The 20659-nt window shown below is 45.5% G+C and overlaps 1 protein-coding gene across 1 annotated transcript in view; it reads right to left on the bottom strand.

Annotated features, from left to right (window-relative positions):
• Positions 1–966: 966 nt before the first annotated feature.
• Positions 967–20659, bottom strand: part of Rcan2 (regulator of calcineurin 2) — a 130615-nt gene continuing 110922 nt past the window's right edge. The window contains exons 2-4 of the mRNA XM_013019053.1: positions 13531–13704; positions 12282–12453; positions 967–1212 (exon numbers count right to left, since the gene is read on the bottom strand). Of these exons, the coding sequence (XP_012874507.1) occupies positions 1052–1212; positions 12282–12453; positions 13531–13704 (507 nt within the window). The 3' untranslated portion in view covers positions 967–1051. The remainder of the gene's footprint in view (positions 1213–12281; positions 12454–13530; positions 13705–20659) is intronic.

Below are 20659 nucleotides of genomic sequence, written 5' to 3'. Positions count from 1 at the left end.
GTGCCATTTCGAAACAGCATTACCCATAGTTAGTTGCGTAGTACTATTAGATTATCTAGATTAGTATATGAACGCATTCAGAAGCAATGCACATATTACGTTCTTCAGCAGCGAATGGTTGAACAATCACTAAATAAAAAACCTCCAGATTGTAAAAGCACAGCTGAAACATTTGTACAAATATACAAAGAGGAAAAACAAAACAAAACATCCTTCAGACACTGTGAGGTCTGATCATCAATAGGGTCGTCTGAAGTCGGTCTCTCTCACCCTGGACAAGCCTCCTAGTGGAAAACCGGGAAGTTCTTCATGGGATCTGTGGTTGGAATCTATTGAGGAATATCTTTGGAGCCAGGCTCAGTTTCACCTCCAGGAATCTGAACAGAGTTAGAGAGAGTTATCTCAAAACAGTGACTAGATCCAGATTTGATTGAGCAGCATGGCTACGAGGCTCTTCCTAAAGGAGGGCATGGCTGGGCGCCGACAATTTGGGGGGCTGGGGGTGTCTCTTCAGATGGTGAAAACGAATGCTGGTGGTGACCATGCATGTCTCGGGATGCGGAGGCCTGAGTGAGACCAGAGAGGAACAGCTCATGCAGTCAAATCAAGTTTACCTATGGTCCTATTTTTAAGTGGCCAGGAAAACAACATTGACAACAACTAAAGACCCCAGCAAACACTCATGAGGACTGGACCCACAACAGCTTACAAACAACACGGATGCTATTTGTTACTGACGTCTCTGGTTGGGATTAACAGGCAAGAACAAAGATACTAGGCTGTGATGATTATTTAATAAGAAAATACTACTTCTCTTTTTCTAAAATCTTCTAAATAACGGTCGATACGTTGATGGGTGGTACGATATGACATTACCTTTTTCCGAGCCCTTTTGTCCTAGAGGCTTGATTACAAGGAAGGAATCTCAAACAACCAAACACCCAGGGATTTAAAGGCAATTCATTCTTTTTTTTCCAACAAACAAACAACAAGGGAAAGAAAGACATGATAAAGAGGAGACAGAGATTATTGTTGCGCTGGAGCAGTGCGCTCAGTTGGAGACAGAGGGTGGCAGGCCGGGACGCCGGGTCTGGATGATTTTGGGCTTTGGAGAAGTCTTTGGGTCCTCTTCCTCCTCCATGTCACTGTCACACACGTGCACGACCACGCTGGGCGTGGATTCCGTCCCTGCGTGCAGCTCGTATTTCTCTCCTGAAAACCAAGGAACGTGAGCGTGAGAAAGAGGGAGAGAGTTCAATGTGGTCTCCGGCAGGCAGGGTGTGCTTAGGAAGTAAGGGGAACACTGTAGTGCCCCTCCCCCCAAACCAGGGATCCCATTATGGGGATGAGGTGGGGTATACAAAACGGACTGAAATCCATTTGTCCTTGTAGCTGACTTCTACCACCAGCCAACTTCCCCCCAGCCAGTCACCAACCCTAGTTACCTTCAAGTGCTCATTTGTAAATGAGGACACCTCCACTCCATGTCACAAAACTGTGTGTCTGGCAGTGTGATAGTTTAAATATTAAATGTCCTCCAAGGGCCTATTAAAGGGCTGGTCCTCATCCTTTGGCTCTGTGGGGAGGTGGCCTTACCATTAAGAGGCGGGGCCTAGTGGGAGGTAGTTAGGACATTGGGGAGATGTCAGGACTGCTGCCCTTGCCTGGCTGGCTCACTGTTTTGGCTTCCCCACTGCTCTGAAGTAAGCAAGACGTCAGGCCCTGAATCCTGTGAAGTGGTGAGCCAAATGAACCTATTTTTCAGGTAGTTAGAGCAGGTATTTTGTCACAGTGATGGAAAGCTGACCAACACGAAGCAGTTAATATGATTAGTCTCTCTTCCATTTCCAACCTTGCTGCTACATGCAGGGTGACCGCGAGCCAGTCATCTGCTTCTTCTTTTGGATGAGATCATCTCTAAGTTTCCCTCCTGTCCCATTCTTACTGCCACAGCTGCCCAGAATGGGAGGGCATACCTTTCCAGGAAATGTAATGGTTTTGAGTTGATTGAACTAGGTTTCTTTCTTTCTTTTCTTTCTTTTTCTTTTCTTTCTTTCCTTCCGTTCCTTTCTTTCTTTTCTTTTCTTTCTTTCCTTCCTTTCCTTTCTTTCTTTCTTGTTTTTTTTTGGCTGATCCTAGGACTTGAACTCAGGGCTTAGGCATTGTTCCTGAGCTTCGTTACTCAAAGATAGCACTCTACCACTTGAGCCACAGCTCCACTTTTGGCTTTTTGGTATTTAATTGGAAATAAGAGTCTCATGGACTTTCCTGCCTGGGCTCTCTTTGAACTGTGATCCTCAGTTCTCAGCTCCTTGAGTAGCTAGGATGACAGGAATGAGCCAGTGGAGCTAGGTAAGACATTTATGCTTAACTGGCTCACTTTGCAGCTCAAGACAACTTCCTGTCTCTTATTTCAGGTGTGTGTGGAGCATCTCTCATAGTCTCAGGTTGTAAAGGCAATACAGATCTTTGTGCTTTTTGTGCAGGCACATGGAAACAGAAATGAGCACAATGTAATATGGTAAGCACTAAGGTGGAATGGTAGAGAAAAGATGGTGGTGCCAACATGGTGAGGAGCAATCACTCTGAAAGACTGCCTGGTGAGAATTCTGTCTGCAACCTTATAACTTCACACTAACCATTAGCATCTTACTCTTCCTCCAGCATTTCCTCCTTCACTATTCATCCTTCATGAACCAATTGAGAAATCTTCTAAAAATCACTGTCTTCCCGATCACTTCTGGGCAGTACCTCCCAGGTCTCACAGACCAAGTCCAACTTTCTTGTAAATTTCTTGTACTTACGTAAGACTCTGTCTGGCTGTGCCCCTGTCTTTCCCAACATGATCTGCCCCTGTTCCTTTTTGATTCATCAACCCAGTTACTGCTGTGTTCTAATGATGATGGGGATTGTCTTGTACCTACCAAATTAGAACTTTTACTTGGCATTGTTTCATTTCTGCCAGAAAGTTCCCTCGATCTTGCGCTCTTTCTGGGATCCTGATGAGACGCTAACCCGTCTAGGGATAGTATCTGCTCTCCTCAGTGGCAGGTGCCTCTGCTGATGGCTAGAGCCAGCATTGTCCCTCTCAGCGACTCTGAGGGCACACGTGGGCAAGCAGGACAATGAGCATGAAGGTCTCACAAAGTCTCTATGAACTGGAGACTGAGGAACACTGACGATGCTAAGTGATACTGGGGAAGATGCGAAGGTCAGGATCAGCCATTGTGGTGGTTTGACTTGCATCCCCTTATAAGACACTGCTCCTGACCTCTAGCACCTGTGAAGGGGACTTCATTTGGAAAGAGGGTCTTGACAGACCTCATGCTGAGACAAGGGCTTTAAGGTGAAGCCCAACTTTGATATGACTTGTGACATAAGAAGAAGGAGGAAGTTTGTGAGTATGTGCTGGCACAAGCGCGTGTGCACACGTGCACACGCACATGCATGCACGCGCACGCACGTGCACACACACACACACACACACACACACACACACCCCTCCATGCCCCAAATGCCATGTGAAAGCTGGAATTACGCTACAGGAGGCCTAAGAACAACCAGAGGCCGGGACAGAGCTCTGAAGCATCTTCTCCTAGCATCTTCCAGTGACCATGGCCCTGGGTATGCTTTGATCTTGGACTTTGAACCTCCAGAACTGTGAGTCAACACGTTTTGTGTTGTCACAGCCCCTCCGTTTGTGGTATGTTGTTATAATAGCCCTTGAACAAATTCATATAGTCAAACCCTATGAGGAGCATTAAGTCAGCCCCAGAGACACAAAGGATGCATGGTACCTTTCTATGTGGATGCTAGATTTAGCTTACAAACTCATATGTACACATGTTGGGTGATATGCAAATATATACAAATGTGACAGATGTAAGAGATCTGGGAGGGGGACCAGGAAGGTGCTTGTCTGAGTCACTCACATGACTTGGACCACAGGAATTAAGAGCCAGCACTCACTTGAAACTTAAGTCACCATTCCACAAAGATGTGCAGTTGCATTGTGCGAGTCAGTACCACCCAAGTGCCTGGTTATATGGGTTCCATCCTCGCTGCAGAATTTAGAACCAATGTAAGCCAACCTAGCTATCAACCTCTAAAGGCAGAACTACCACATCTGCCATTGCTAAGGAGAGGAACACACAGGCAAACAGCCTGTGCACAAAGCCTCCGTGCTCTCAGACATCTGTCAATTTGCTGAGGGTGTTTATGCAAGACAGAAACTACCAGCAGAGGATGCAGCTCTGCAAGTTCTGACCCCAAAAGAACTACACTTGTACTTAGTACCCACTGATGGAATCTGACATGTACTCAGTACTCACCAATGGAATCTGACATGTACTTAGTACCCACAGATGGAATCTGACATGTACTTAATACCCACAGCTGGAATCTGACCTGTACTTAGTTCCCACAGATGGAATCTGACGTGGACTTAGTACCCACAGATGGAATCTGACATATACTTAGTACCTACCAATGGAATTTGACATGTACTTAGTACCCACTGATGGAATCTGATATGTACTTAGTACCCACCAATGGAATCTGATGTGTAGTTAGTACCTACCGATGGAATCTGATGTGTACTTAGTACCCACTGATGGAATCTGATATGTACTTAGTACCCACCAATGGAATCTGATGTGTAGTTAGTACCTACCGATGGAATCTGATGTGTACTTAGTACCCACTGATGGAATCTGATGTGTACTTAGTACCCACCGATGGAATCTGACATGTACTTAGTACCCACTGATGGAATCTGATGTGTACTTAGTACCTACCGATGGAATCTGATGTGTACTTAGTACCCACCGATGGAATCTGACGTGTACTTAGTACCCACTGATGGAATCTGATGTGTACTTAGTACCTACCGATGGAATCTGATGTGTACTTAGTACCCACCGATGGAATCTGACATGTACTTAGTACCCACTGATGGAATTGTACTTAGTACCCACTGATGGAATCTGATGTGTACTTAGTACCTACCGATGGAATCTGATGTGTACTTAGTACCTACCGATGGAATCTGACATGTACTTAGTACCCACCGATGGAATCTGACATGTACTTAGTACCCACCGATGGGATCTGATATATACTTAGTACCCACCGATGGAATCTGCACACGTTCTTAGTATCCATTGCATGTCTCCCCGTGTTTCTGTGTCTGGATGTCAGTGTCTCAGGGTTTTGTATGAGGACAAGGGGCTGTGGTCCCACAAAGGCATGAGCCCAGACACTATGTGCCCGTTCCTTCCTCCAGAGCAGGTACAGGATGGTGGAAGGAGGCCCCTGGGGTTGCAGAAAGGGAGGAGGAGGAGTTCAGGTGGTTCTTTCGGCTCCTCACCCCCAGCACTCACTCATCTTGGGTCATGGAACACAGCAAGGCACTCTGGGTGCCACAGCCTCTCTGGGCTCTGCGATTCTGCCTTTCCTTCAGGAACTCTGGATCGATGGCCATCATCCCTCCTTAAAATTCACTAAAGACTGGCTAGCTCTGGTGGCTCACAGCTATAACCCTAGCCACTCGGGAGGCTGAGATCTATGGATCTCAATTTGAAGCTAGCTGATGCAGAAAAGAATCCGTGAGACAGTTATATCCAATTAACCACCAAAAATCTGGAAGTTGAGCATGGCTCAGGTGGTGGAGATCACTGTTTAGACCCTCCATTTGGGGAGTCAGTTTGTTATGTGGCTACTGGTAAGTCTTGCATTGTCCAAAATTATGTTCAAAAGCCACTGTAGTCACATTTGAACGCCTTCAGGCATGGTTTCACTGCCCAAGCACTGTGATAGGGTGGTTACTTCTGTAGACCTTTCATGTGACAGGTCTACCTGAGCCAGCCATTTCTACCTTGCAGTGGAGGCTGATGGATGATGCTGGAGAGAACTAGAAATGCTTCGTTTGCTCTCTTTCATCTTTGAGCCCTGCCTGCCTTCAAGAATCTGTGCTCTGCTCTGGACCCTGTGCTAAGCCTGTTGTAAAAGCCCTTGCGGTGAGCTGCAGCCTGAGGTTTTCTACCTCTATCACAGGGTGAGTGTGCCCACGCAACTCTGCATTTCAGCTGTAGGAAGTCTTGGTTGTTGCTCTACAAAACCACAAGGTCCACCATAGGCTTTAGTCAGAAATAGAGCTGGTAATTATGGAGAAACTCTCATCTGTCTGCTTATATAACTCTCAGTTAGGTCTGAACTCAAAGGGAAACAGCTGGTGTCAGTTACCAGTCTATGTGAATTGTGTTTGTGCTGACATTGGGACTTGAACTCAGGACCTCTCCCTTTCACTTGGCTTTTTCACTCAAGGATGGTACTCTATCACTTGAGCCATGCTCTACTTCCAGATTTTTGGTGGTTAATTGGATATAATTGTCTCACAGATTTTTTTTTCTGCCTTGCCTAGCTTCAAATTGAGATCCATAGATCTCAGCCTCCCGAGTGGCTAGGGTTATACCTGTGAGCCACCAGAGCTAACCAGTCTTTAGTGAATTTTAAGGAGGGATGATGGCCTATCAAAGCACATGCTAAGAACATTTCTAATAGCATTTGGACACAGAACCAGGAATGTTTGTGTGCTAAGTGCTTGATGTTTATTTGGGTTGAACATGAACTCCAGTATTAGAATCACTTCAGATAAATGGAGAGTCTAGGTTTAAAAAGCATCACTCCTGCTGACCGTAATTGTTTTCATCATAAATAATCTTCCCCAGGATGAACCAGGAAGTAGTTATGAGTCTTAATGAGTAGTGGCATTACAATGGCTTTCCATCTGTGGGGGTCTCACCGTGCATGCTTTCCTGATGGCGAAAACAGAATGGGGGTTTGAATTTAGTAAGGTAAGGAAAGTCTGTAAGGGCCAGGGTACATGCTGCTCTGGTATCAACAACACCTAGCTCTGCCTGGCACGGACCTAGCATCCAGAGAACTGGAGGAGAAACACAGGCCAGTAGCAGGAAGAAGGAATTAGGAAACCGGAAGTAGGAATTAGAAAGCCAGGAGCAGAAAGTAAGAAGAAGGAAGTAGGGAGTAGTCATTGGGAAGCAGGAAGTAGGAAGCAGGAAGCAGGAAGTAGGAAGCAGGAAGCTGAACAGTGTCCTGGCCACTGGCCTGCATTTGTGGTTTGAATGTCTCAGTCCTGTTACTCTGGGGCTAAAAGTGTTCTTCCACCTAAGGACTGAGTTCTAGTCAATAATATGGGGGAATTTCCCAGGGCGGAACCACCCGCTCCTCCCAGACATGCTACTTCACGGCATTTTCAAGGTGGGCCTTGGCAATCTTGCTTTTTGTGAGTGAAGGGAGCAGGAGGGACGAGCTGAGGTGGATGCTACTTCCCCGAGTCCTGGCATTCCTCCCACACCTCTGATGGTCAGGACCTCTGGGTCCCAACCACTATTTGTCTCCATCAAGCAAGGGTCGTTGGCTTGGTTCTCAAACAAACGCCACGTTTCCAGTGTAGTCTGCAAAAGGGATTTTGTTGTTGGGCCACGAGGACTGTGATGGGGCATTGAGTAGGAGGCTCAGGGATGCGCAATGTCCTGTGAAGTGTACAAAAACCAGTCCCCAAAGAGAGCGGCATTCTTTTTGAGAAACACTGAACCTGAGTTTACCATAGGCACCATGGGAGCCTAAGGTACAACTTGAAGACAAGATGATAATACGTAGGCACCATACAGAGCTGGACAAATAGCTTTACATGGGTTATCTCATGTGATGCTGGTCTTTTAATTTCACTGTTCAGGAACCTGAGGTACTTGTTCAAGAGCAGGCAGCCAATTAAAGATGGATCTTGAATCTTGATTTGTAATCATCATCCTCAGGCAAGAGAAAACCCTGTCTCCCTGACGGAGCTTCATGAAACAAAAGATAATCTGGGGTAGAAGGATTTACTGGAAACTTTGAAAATCACAGCTAGTTGGTCACTGTCTCTTTATAACATTCATCAGAGCAGAACAAACCTGGTTTTCTAAAGCATAATATAATGGATTCAAGATCAAAAGAAAGAGTCCAAGGAATCAAGTCTTCTGTGAAGGTTTCCTCTCTGACCCCTTCCCTTTCATGGACTCATATTTTTTTGATTGTGGTAGAACCTAGAGAAAAGCAGAGCATTCTCTTCAGGGCTGGCTAACATGGCATCCCCAATATACTGCCCCTCACATTCAGGTGAGAAGTTCAGGTGGTGGGGGAGGGACTTTGTGCTGACACAAGTACCCAGAATTCTCCTTCCTTATCCCAAGCCCCGATCTACATCCAAAAGGAGCAAAGAAAGATATCTCATGCGATACTGACAGAGTGGGAAGGTGGAAAGGAAGAAGGCAAGGGGGAGAGGAAGAATGCTCGGCAGATTTGCTATGAGGGGAGATTTATTTCAACAAACGGGAATCTGTGCTTTCTGGAGGTTTCTGATACTGTATTAGGGTGGCCATTTATCTTCACTGCCTCCAAGACATATAGGACCTAAAGTTCTTTATGAGATTCAGTGATTGACGACATGAATTAATGGTTGGGACAAAGAGCCTATGAGGAAGACTACAGGAGCCATAGGGCCCGCCTTCCTTCCTTCCTTCCTTCCTTCCTTCCTTCCTTCCTTCCTTCCTGCCTTCCTCCCCCCTCCCTCCCTCTCCTTCCTTCCTTCCTTCCTGCCTTCCTCCCCTCCCTTCCTCTCCTTCCTTCTTTTCTTCCTTCCTTCCTTCTTTCCTTCCTTCCTCCCTCCCTTCTTTTCTTTCTTTCTTTCTTTCTTTCTTTCTTTCTTTCTTTCTTCCTTCCTTCCTCTTCTTTCCTCTCTCCTTTCCTCTCTCTCTCCCTCCTTCCCTCTTTCTCTTCTTCTTCTCTCTCTCTATGGGAACATGTTATATACACTTGCATCCACACACAAACACATGCATACACCCATAAAGGAAAAAGTGAAAGAAAAGTATCACAGTGGTTTAAAGTACTGATTTGGGGATGGTAAAAAAAAATTCTGTGATTGATCTTTTCCCAAGGAATCTTTTCAATTATTCTATAATATGCTCATCTTACCTGTGAAATCAGGGAAGCAAGTATTTTTATCTTGCCACTCAGTAGTGATTGAAGAACATACACTGAGAAGAAAAAGGGCCCTTTAGAAACTTCCCAGGGGAGAATCTTAGAAAGGACACGTGAGCCAGAGGATGCTGCCCAGGGTCACAGGCCCAGGGCCCTTGCAGGGTGAAGTATGCATAGGGACAGGTACTAGCTGCAGTGTCTGCCTTTCATGTCTCTGGTCAGAATATAGCCATTGCTGAACAAGACCTGAGACTTAATGTAATATTCATCGTACATGCACCAAAAATATAGGCGCTCATCTATATTTTAACAACCGAGTTTTCTCAATCTCTGAATCACAGCCTGGAATAGAAGCTGTTTTTTTCCTCCTGAGTTGTGTCAATTAGTAAAATACACATTTGTTTGCATTTGGAGGAAAACAGTATGTATCAAGAAGAACCCTTGCAATGTTGCTTTACTACCACATGTTTTGATACAGCAGAATTGGAGGAAGGATAAAATTCTAAATATAGCAGACCTACGCAACTTGAATCTCAAGCACCATTTTAAACCCTTCTCTGCAGTTAACAGAAATTGATCTCCCTAACAAGAGCTAAAAATAGCAGGAGGAAAAAGAGAATAGACAATGGCATTTTCATATTGGTCCCTATGGGTATCTGAGCAACAATGACATAACCTTTCACAGCCATTCCAGAGCTCAGAACAAAGGCAGGCAGCCTTGTCTGCCTCTGATGTACTGAGCTGCAGAAGGGCATATGTCTTTATTTGGCCTTGTTATTTTTTCTGATTGGTATAGATAAGCTGTTTTGCTATGGTGGGGTTTTTATTTTTTCCTCTTTTTTACATAAAAAAAGAACATAGTACTCCATTGCTTTGGGAATGAGGAATAATTAATATTTTAAATTAATTGCTAATAATGATTCAATTCATTCTCCATTTCCAGGCCAGAACTCATCTTCCTTTGTCCAGGTCACAAGTGAATATCAGGCTTCTACAAATTCCCCCAGGATATTCATAAAGCCTTCATGCTTTCTGCTCATTTGTTTTGTTTTAGAGAGAGTAAAAGACCCTTAATCAAAGCAAAGGTAGCAGATTCTGGCCTGCCCATTCCATTGGCTTTTCAATGTTAGAGGAGAGGGGAGGATCCATGAAGCAGTGGGTGTGTTTTGAGGGCAAGGAAGGGAGAGCCAATGTGGAGCAACAAGACACTGTAAGACACTATTCTTTTCACTACACCTTGGATTTCTTCTGGAGAAGTGGATTTTAATATTTAATCTGTTAGTAAAGCCGCTGCCTCCCAGCACGGTAATCGAGAACCTTCCCCCTCATGTCTGCATTCCATCATTCTTCCCTGCTTACTGTGTGCCTACTCTGTCCAATGTGCTTTCAAGTATGGAACCCTCAAAAATGAGTAAGACATACATCTCCAATCCGTGCACAGAGGCAGGAAGAGACCAAGTTCTAGTTCTTGGGGACAGGGATGGGGGTGGGTTCTGGGGTACAGCCCTGCTCCATCCTTGTGCCTCTGCTACGGTTTGAGGGTGTCCTTCAAAAGTTCAGGCTCTCACCATGTTGGGAGGTGGGTAAGGTAGAGCAATGATGGATGATTCTTATCTTTCTCATGTGAGCAAGCTCTCTCTCTCTTTCTCTCTCTCTCAGCTGTTGGAAAGCAGGGGCATCCCTCCTGAACTATCTGGCACCATGTTCCTGGATTTCCTAGCTTCCAGAAACATCAGCCCAAACAAACATCTCTCCTTTATAAGCAACTCTGTCTTGGTTGTTTCAGTAACAGACATGGCCTATGGCAGTGTCCAGTACACCCTAGGTGACAGTTTCAGCTCAGTTATTAAATAGATGCACATTAGTTATCAGCATGGGAGTGGGGCTGGAAAGGGAAACAGTCTCCAATGGCTGGCAAGGAACGGAGAGAAAGATGTCTCAGAAAAGACATTCAAGCTGCAGCTACTCCAAGGACACACACTAAAACCTCCTGGAAAACCAAAGGACCGTGGTAGCTCACTGTTGCCCACCACAAAGTACACATGAGCTGTACTTTGCACATCCCAATACACAGGAATAGGCTGACCTGACTGCAAGAACAAATTCCCAGAAATGATCTAAACACTTAGCAACAACACTGTGGGTTCATAAAGTGAGGTGCTGTGTTCATAAAATGCAATACTAGACTGCAATGAAAATGAGTGACTCAGAGCTTCAAAGGCCAACACCAGAAGCAAGGGATTGCAACCAATACTCTTCTAAAGTTAGATTCTTTAATGCAACTGACTCTCTCTCTGTGTGTGTGTGTGTGTGTGTGTGTGTGTGTGAACTAAAAGACTTGGAAAAAAAACATATTAAGTGAAGTAAGCCAGATCCAAAGAAACATAGGCTCTACGGTTGTTTCCCTCATTTGTAATAATTAGTATATGTCTAGAAGAGGATCACAATATCTCAATAACTATGTACATATGAGCATTTAAGATGATGCTAAGCAAAATGAATTCCAAGATATGGAAACAAGAGGTTTTTCTTAGTTGTTGTTTTTAATGTACTATGTGATTTCTTTTTTCTTTCTTTTTTCCCCCTACGTTTATCCCCTGTTGTCACTGTATTTGATTTTGGTACCCTGTGTCTTGTATATACGTTTATCTGAATTAGGGAAGGGAAGGGGAACAACAAAGTGCTGAGACAAAGGACAAAGGGCGAACCGGTGAGCAATGCCACAGCAATACTCACAGAACACCATGTTGGAAATGAACTGTATAACTTGGGAGAAGCCACCCTCCTCCCACCCCCTGCCCCACAACAAGAAAAGACAGTTCTCTCTGGCAAGCAGAGTGTCTTGCGGCAGAGGATTCCTGGGTGTAGAATGAATACCTGTGGCAATGATAAGACTAGGTATCTGGCAGCATAGGAGCCTCCTGGCAGCCGCCAGAACCCATTTTGCCAGTTTTGAGCAAGCAGCTTCGTCATGCTGTGCAGAAGAATCTCAGAACTAGGTAACACGTCCAGATCAGAGACATCTACCCTGCGTGCCGCAGCCTGAGGCCTGAGCTCCCTGCGGTGGGGCGTTCCCACTGCATTGGTCCTCCGTCCACGCAGCTGTCCACGCAGAGCAGAACAGCAACAAACCCATGGGAAATGCAGATGTGAGCACCAGCCCGCGCTTGCAGCAGAGGCTTTTCTGGGTTGCTGACACATGCTTGATTAGGCTTTTCTTTAGCGGGCCAAGCGCTTACCTGGACCCAGCTTGGCCACGGCGTACAGCAGGTCGTAGTTGAGGACCGGTGTGGCGTCGCTGATGGGCTGCCAGCCCACAGGCGGCGAGGAGGGTGGGGAGATGAGGAACTGTTTGGCAGGCTGCGGGGGTGCCAGATGTAGTTTGTCTCCATCTGCCTCCGGCGCCTGAACCTTCCAAACAGAGTGCACATGTGGCCCGTCATTGACGATGGCTTTGGATGTGCTAGGTGGGTGGACTAAGGTGTGGGGCTTTATTTCAGCTTGTGACAGATGCACCAGATGTTAGTAGTAATTACTATGTATTACCCACCACATGTGCTTGTCCTCCAGAAAATGGAGTTTGACCTTGGGCATGATGCAAGATCACCTGGGGCCTTAGGAAAATATGCCTTGTGGAGCCTGAGCCTGAGCTTCAGCCCAACCCTTCCTTGCTTGTTCTGTCTTCCGTTACTTCTTTCTTCCTTTGTCTCTTTCTCCCTACCTCCCTTCCTCCCTCTCTCTTTCTCTCTCTGCCTTTCCTTTCCTTCCTTCCTTCCTTTTTTCTTTCTCTCTCCCTCCCTCCTTGCCTCCCAATCTCCTTTTTCCTTCTTTCCTTCCTTCCTTCCTTTCTTCCTCTTTCTCTTTCTCTTTCTTTCTTCTTTCCCCTTCCCTCTCTCTTTTTTTCCTCTCTCTCTCCTTCCTTCCTCCCTCCCTCTCTCCCTCCCTCCCTCCCTTTCTTTCTTTCTCTCTCCTTTTTTATTTCTCTCTCTTGCTCTCTTTCTCTCTCTCCTTCCTTCCTTCCTTCGTTCCTTCCTCCCTCCCTGCCCCTTCCTTCCTTCCTTCCTCCCTCCCTCCCTTCCTTCCTTCCTTCCTTCCTTCCTTCCTTCCTTCCTTCCTTCCTTCCTTCCTTTCCTTCCTTTTCTTCTTTCCTCCTGGGTTTGAGCTCAGGCCTTGGACTTACTGGCCAGCAGCTCTACCACTTGAGCCACAACAGTTTGTTTAGTCCTTGTAGCCATGGCATGGGCCGTGGGTCACTTTGGCCTCTGTTTTGCAGATGAGGAGCCCAAGCCGCAGTGAACTAGCCTGACTGTCCTGGTAAGAGCCGGTGGGACTCCCTGGCCTGCTCTCCGAGCCACAGGCTGCCCCTCTGACCTGGGTCTACTTCTCAGTTGGCAACAAAACCAAATGTCCTAAAGGGCTCCATTTACATTTTAGAAAGGAAAACGAAAAGACACTTGGGACAAATGCTGGAGTGAAGAATCTCCTTACCTGTGCGAAGTAGAGTTTCAATTTCTTCCCTCGGAACTGGGTTTCGTGCAGCTCTATCCTGGCCCGGGCGGCGGATTTAGGGTTGCTGAAGTTTATCCGGACACGCCGGAAGCTCTTAAAGAGCTGGAACGTCACGCAGTCATCGTAAGTCCGGAACAGCCCCTCGAACTTTTCCTGATGAAACACAGAAGGAAATCTGCTGCCCACGGGTCTTGTAGGAGGCCAGATCTGGGAAATGTCGGGTAACGTACTTGAACAAAGTCAAAACAGAACACTGCTAACGTGTTTTCTGCACCCGGTGTCTGGGGCCAGCTGCGAAGCAGGCCTGTGGGTGCGGGGGAAGGAGTCACAGCCTGGGCCAGGGCTCACCGGGCAGGGCTAATGAATAGGGCTCAGAGTACATGGATGCTGTACAAATGTCCACTATTTCTGGGTATCTTATGTTCTTTTATTTTTTCCCATCTGGAGAAGACTCATAGCAATCAACAGATCCTCAAAGGAGTTCATGAGCTCTAGAACGCAGGGGTGTTGCATATGCACACAGCAAACAGTATTCATGGCCCTCTGATGTGGCAGCCCTTTTCTTCACTAGAAAGGAGGGGTTACCACCCCACCCCAAGTTCTGGTGGTCTGTAGAAGGCAGCCAAAGGCCCCGGCGTGATTTTCAGTGTCTTTCTCTGCAGAAGACAAGTGCCCTGCATGAAGAACTAGAGGTTTTCCTGAACTTTACCTTCCAGAGTTCTCCATGCGTGGTCCCTGAGTGTCTGGGTTGAACACAGCTTCCTCCCAGCCCATTCCCTCCACTCTCCTTATCCTGCAATTATTTCGCCTTGGCACGGAACGTAAGACCCTCTATTCACAGAGATCTTAGCATTCTTGTCTTCTTGCAGTTTAGCCACATGGTTACAATACAAAGCACAAATGTAAGATTTTTGACTCACTACGCACTTTCAATTCAACTGAAGAATAAAATAAAACCTGTGGGATGGAATGTGATGAGAGGTTGTAAGGAAAAGCAGAGAGGGCATAGCGTCACAGGAGTCTGAAAGAAGGGGCAGAGCTGAGGGCTTGGAGTTCCTGGTGAGTTGGGGAGTTTAGTGAGATTGATATGGAATAGAACCCAGAGGGAATTTTCTACAATTTTTTGTGGAGGGGGGGACTTTTCAGCCTTAATAGGCACATTGGGGAAATAATAGAAGCCAAAAGGAATGCGGTTCTCAGGGTAGAGGACCTGCCTGGCAAGCACAAACCCGTCTTCAATGCTGCGTCTCACACACATAGACAGCACAGTTGAAAATGCATCGGAGATGCCCAGCGCTCCGAAGACGGCAACTTAGCAACTCACCACACAGCAGAATTTGGATGGGTTTATTCCCTGATCAATAGTCTGATGAGAGGCTGTGGATCACTGCCCAGCCTCTCCAAAGAGGATCATACCACCTGCCACCAGCCAGGGAGAAGGCCACCATTCAAAAGTCCAAGTGCGCGTTCTACTGACTTTGCATCATTGTAGAGAACTGCAGCCAAGCCATCAAATGACAGACTCGTTACGTAGCTCACACAAACTGTACTCTGATTAAAAACTATTAAACAATGGAGCCAGTGTGGTGGCTCACATCTGTCATCCTAGCTACTCAGAAAGATGAGATCTGAAGATCGTTGTATGAAGCTAGCCCAGGCAGGAACATCTGTGAGACTCCAATTAATCCATGAAAAAGCCACAAGTTTACTTGTGGCTCAAGTGGTAGAGTGCTAGCCTTGAGTGAGTGAAAAAAAGCTCAGGTCCCAAGTTCAATTCCCAGGATTGGCGTGCGCACACATGCGCACGCACGCATGCATACACATACACAGAGAAAAATAAACAATGGACTCCAGAGAAAGGAGAAGTAAGTGGAGAGATTGGACGAGGGGATAGTGGGAGGATAAGAAAAGGGTGGAGAGTGAGGCTGGAGGGGGAGGTGGGTGCCAAGGTGGGTGCTGGGTAAGTGGAGGGCTCTAAACAAGGCACGTGCTGAATGCAGAAGGTAAGAACAGTGTAGAAGGTGAAGGCAGCCAGCAAGACCAGGTAGAGGTAATGGAAGATCCCCACCCCCACCCACAGTGCATGGCTGGAAAAGCCACAGAGGTCTGGGTGCTTGGGGTCCAGAAAGTGATTTTACGTTTGTGCTGATTTAATTAATGTTGTCTCATCTTTCACACAACAGAGGCTACAACTAACTGATGTATGATGAGTCGACACAGGTGATTGGTGTTGATAGAATTGTAGTAATTAAAATAAAAGGATAATATGGATAAAAAGAACTATCTAATCAGGATACTTGAAACTGTGGCTTTTACTGTGGAGTTTTTAACTTAGGACCTCACACTTGCCAGGCAGATGTTCTACCTCATGAACCATGTCTCTAGCCCTTTGTGTTTTAGTTTATTTTCCAGGTGGGGCCTCAATCTGTGATCCTCCTATTTCTGCTTCCCAAGTAGCTGAGATTATGGGTGTGCAACACAAGCCAGACCTGGAAAGAAGCCCTTGGTAAACAAATGTAGAGGATCCAGGCCTGATTGAGACTGTATTGGGAAGGAAATAATTACACAGTGTCAAAAACGTGAACAGTTTTGGAATCTGCTTTTCAATATATTTGGTCATCTTGCCCAAACACATTGGGAACCATAATGGCAGACATGTAATTGATTTATTTACAGTGTTCTCTATCATCTTCCTGAGTGTCTGCTTACTTCCTGTCGGCTGTAATTACTTATTTGTGTCCCACATTTCAAAACATACACAAATACGGCTTCTAAAGATATACGAGAGCAAAACAAAGTAAGCTAGCTATTGAACACCAGAAGCCATTCCAGACACATTCCAGGAGATGAAGAAAAGGATAAAAGTAACAGCTGGTTCTACGCCACACCTCCTCAGGAGCGAGCTCTGTCCAGTCATCACAAAGATCCTCAGAATTGTAGGGATATAAGAGAAATGTTCTTTTTTCTGGCAGCATCTCACGGTTTTCTTCTCTTTCTTTCTTTCTTTCTTTCTTTCTTTCTTTCTTTCTTTCTTTCTTTCTTTCTTTCTTTCTGTCTGTCTGTCTGTCTGTCTGTCTGTCTTTCTTTTTACAACATTCATTTTCATAGCAAAATGCTTCACTACATACATTTCATTTGAAATCTGGATCCCTGGTTAGGGTTCTGCTGAGAGAGAGAGAGGAAGAGGATGAGGGAGGGAGAGGGAGGGAGAGAGACAGAGAGAGAGAGAGAGAGAGAGAGAGAGAGAGAGAGAGAGAGAGAGAGAGAGAGGAGAGAAACACCTGTCTTTCCAACTCCTCAAGATTGAAGAGAAGCCTCCTTTTGAATACAGAGCCGTCAATAACCAGTGAGAACATTTTTCAGGAAGTTTAATGTTAAATTAAGAGGCTACATCCTAAATATGTCCTCTATCATGCCTTTCTGAAGGCAGACAATTTAAAATTTAAATCCAGCCTTTTCCCAGTTGGCATCTGATCAAAGTCAGCTTTTCAAAGGCAGTGTGCAGTCCCATTTTTATTTTTCCTGTGAAATTGAAATGGCGTGTGCCTTGTGTAAAAAGAGAGCAATTTTTACGACGCAATCATTAAATTGGAAATGAGAGTACACAGTTTTTTTTTTAAACACTGCTAATGATCTTTCTGCTAGCGCTTTTCCTCCTCTTCCCTTTTTGTATTTCTTTTAGGTTCTGTTTTCTATCGTCGTAATGATAAGACTACATAAAATCAAATTTCGTGTTCATATTCCTGGAGATTTGGAGCAAGTATGATTGTGTCTACCCAATACAAATTTAACACAAAAAAATACCTCAGAGGTCCTTTCTAAATGGAAACATTTTGGCCAACACCTACCAAAGCTAACTTGGCCTTACAAAGACAAAACTGACCGGCTGTAGTGAACAGAATCATTTGAGACTGCAACTTTGTATAGCGAGAAATTTCCATTTGGGGTATTTATGAGTTAGCAATGGCGAGATACTCCATGGAGGACTCATAATGGAAAATGTTTTCTATGTGTTAAACAAGGGCCCTGGAACTGGGGACCCAGGCTCTGCAGGTCTCTCGAGATGTAGAATCCCCGTCCTCCTCCCTCTAAGGGTGTGTTCTGATTGGTTAAGACCAAGTAATGCTTACAAAAGAATGATTGCACCCTCAGACTTGCAATATGAGCATAATTACCAGACTTCTTTATCTCACTCAACTTTTCCCAAAGGTTTGCAGTGACCAAGTTTACTTTATGGTATTTGTTTTTAGCCTCTGGTTGTAGAAAGCTGGGTGCGTTGGTTCATGGCCATCACCTCAGCTACTTAGGAGGCAGGGATTGGAAGGATCCTAGTTGAAGGCTAGCTGGGGCAAAACGTTAATGAGGAATGTCTGTAGATGTGACATTTTCCCCTCTTCTTCCAGGAAGATGGGGTCAGAAAGCCACATTATTGCCTGTTTATTCAAATAAGGTTTATTCAAACAGTCAATTTCCTTTGTGGTACAATGAAGAGTCAAGGCTTGTGGTCTATAAAACCTAAAATATTACCTGGTTCTTTACAGAAAACAAAATTGTGGACTCTCCAACAGGCCACTCAGTGGGCTCTTCCTGTCTTTCTTAGTAGGTTCTTTTTCCCCATCATCCCCACTAATATTTTGAATAATTTCTTCCTTTCTATTGTTCCTGCTACCTTCTTTGGAAATTCTTAGTTTTCCTGCATCTGTCATTTTTTTCCTCTCTCTTTTTTTTTTTTTTTGGTCGGCCATGGGGCCTGAATTCTGGGCCTGGGCGCTGTCCCTCAGTTCTTCAGCTCAAGGCTAGCACTCTACCGCTTGAGCCACAGCACCACTTCCAGCTTTTTCTGCTTATGTGATGCTGAGGAATCAAACCCAGAGCCTCATGCATGCAAGGCAAGCGCTCTACCACTGAGCCACCTTCCCAGTCCTGCATCTGTCATCTTGTGTCTACATTTTCCATCCTTGTGGCTTTCAACTTTATGTTCTCAGAGCTCTTATCCAGTTAATCTTCAGATCCACAACCTAATATTCAGTGTGTCCCTACAACTTTTCCAAAATATTTTTGCAAGCACACATATTCCTAGTGTGTTCTAGGATTCCTCCTTTTTTTTTTCTTCACAGCCGCTTTATGGCTTTTATTTTACAGCTGCTATGGCCTCTGGAATCTTTTTGAGGCTATTAGGCAAAAGTTTTAGACTATCTCCTCTATTTTCTGCTCAGCCTCTGAGTCCTTTGTGTTCACCAGCACCCTTGGTTTATCTGGTGGCTGGTTTTTCCTCAAGCATTCCGTAACTCTTGTCTCTACATTTACAAAATTAAATGAAGCTGATTCATAAACGGGGTTGACAGAGAGCTATCCACTGGGAAGCTGTGTCAAGGTGCTGGTCGGCTAGGTCCTCTGTAAGGATCTGGGAAAGGGATTGGCATGTAGGGGTTTCTCTGGGGATTGTCCTCAGGATCAGGTCCTTATGAGGGGCTTGGGATCCGGGATTGGGCAGAGGGAAGAGGTGAACTCTGTGAGTCCACAAAGACCTCAGCAGGTCTGTAGCAGTGATGAGGATGGGGTAACCCTCTGGAGACCTTCTTCCCTTCTCCTTTCATGAAGTCATTCGTGACTGTCATCCCCAGTGAGGATGGTTACCCATGGTCCTTAGCTCAGGGGAAGCAACATTTCAGAATGGGTTGGCTGTTACAGGAAGAGAGGCAAGTAGAAGCATACATTTCTCAGGATAATGAAGGTATTTTCTTCTCAGAGAGTGCAGAAGAGATCATCAACACCCTTGGCTTTATTAAATGACTACATCCATGATGGCACAGGCTTTTTATTTTTGTTTTTCTAAAAGGGAAGGTAGGTATTGACTTAATCATGGGCTCCTCTCTTTAGAGCGCTATATAACTTTTGCAAAGAAAGGAAAACTAATCTTATTCTTTGTGGGTTTCCTTTGTGAGCAGCCCGATCCTTGGTCTTGGTTCTCAGGGCAAACTTGGCCTGTGCTCCCTCGGCCCCATGAGAGGCTGCGTGCAGAAGTTGCTGAGAAAGACCATTGGGGAGTTGGGGTTGAATGTGACATATTGTGGAGCAGCAAGGAAAATGCAGACTGTGATTATTTTTATTGCTTACTTTCCAGCAGTATTTTACCTGATTTCCTGTCGGTTATGAACATAGAGCTCTGCTCAGACAAGAAGGTGTCTTGCACCTGCCAAGTTTTGCTTAAGGCAACCTTTTTACTAGAGGACTTCCGTTGTAGAACATCTGGTTGTGTTTGCAGGGTGGTGTATAAACTGATGGTCTTTCATTGAGCTCCTTCACTCTATTTAGGTAGCTAAATGTGGATTATCTAACTCCTCAGTTGTGGGAGCAGAAAGTAATAAGGGCAGGTTCTTGGCTTTGGGGTAGAGAGGGAACTCAGGGAGACTCAGTTGCCTTACCACTTGAGTCATGCCCTCATCCCTTTTTGCGTTAGTTTGTTTTCTTAGGATCTCCCTTGGTCACAACTTTCTTCCTTCTACCTCTTGAGTAGCTGAGAGTCCAGGTGTGATGTACCATACCTGGTGCCAACTTCTTGGGCTTTAACCTCAAAACTGGAAGGATAAAATATTTGGGGTTCTATTTGCAGAGACACTTTTCCCATCAAAGAGAAGACTTAAAAAGTACTCTAGATTGGGGTGTTCTGGGTATGGGCTCTGTGTTCCACCCCGATCTTGGTCAAAACCTGGAAAGGTAGGGCAGGATTCTGGGATCCGGGTGAGTTGAGAGGCCTGGCACAGGTGCTCTGCTTGGAAAGTTCCTCCCCACACTGCTTAGTCCAAAACAGTAGCGTGGGTGTGCTGTGTAGTACAGCAGGCACCAGCCCCCACTACCGTGTTCTAGGATGCCCCAAGCTCGAGGCAGGCAGCGAGCGCTATCAAGTACTTCTCCAGCTCTTTCAAGGAAAACAGATATAAGTTGAGAGAGAGCAGAAGACCCAAGGAGACATGGTGGTTAGGATAATGAAGAAAGAAATCAGCTTCACAGAACTTTTCACATGGGAACCGAGGGAAGGCCAAACAGATGGGAGGTTGGGGTGCAGATGACTGGGGATCAGCAGCTGGGGCTAGGGAATAGAACTTTT

The sequence above is a fragment of the Dipodomys ordii genome, unplaced genomic scaffold (assembly GCF_000151885.1).
Source record: "Dipodomys ordii isolate 6190 unplaced genomic scaffold, Dord_2.0 Scaffold44, whole genome shotgun sequence".
Classification (NCBI taxonomy): domain Eukaryota; kingdom Metazoa; phylum Chordata; class Mammalia; order Rodentia; family Heteromyidae; genus Dipodomys; species Dipodomys ordii.
The sequence above is the reverse complement of the archived record's forward strand: the minus strand, read 5'-3'. Positions and strand labels throughout refer to the sequence as shown.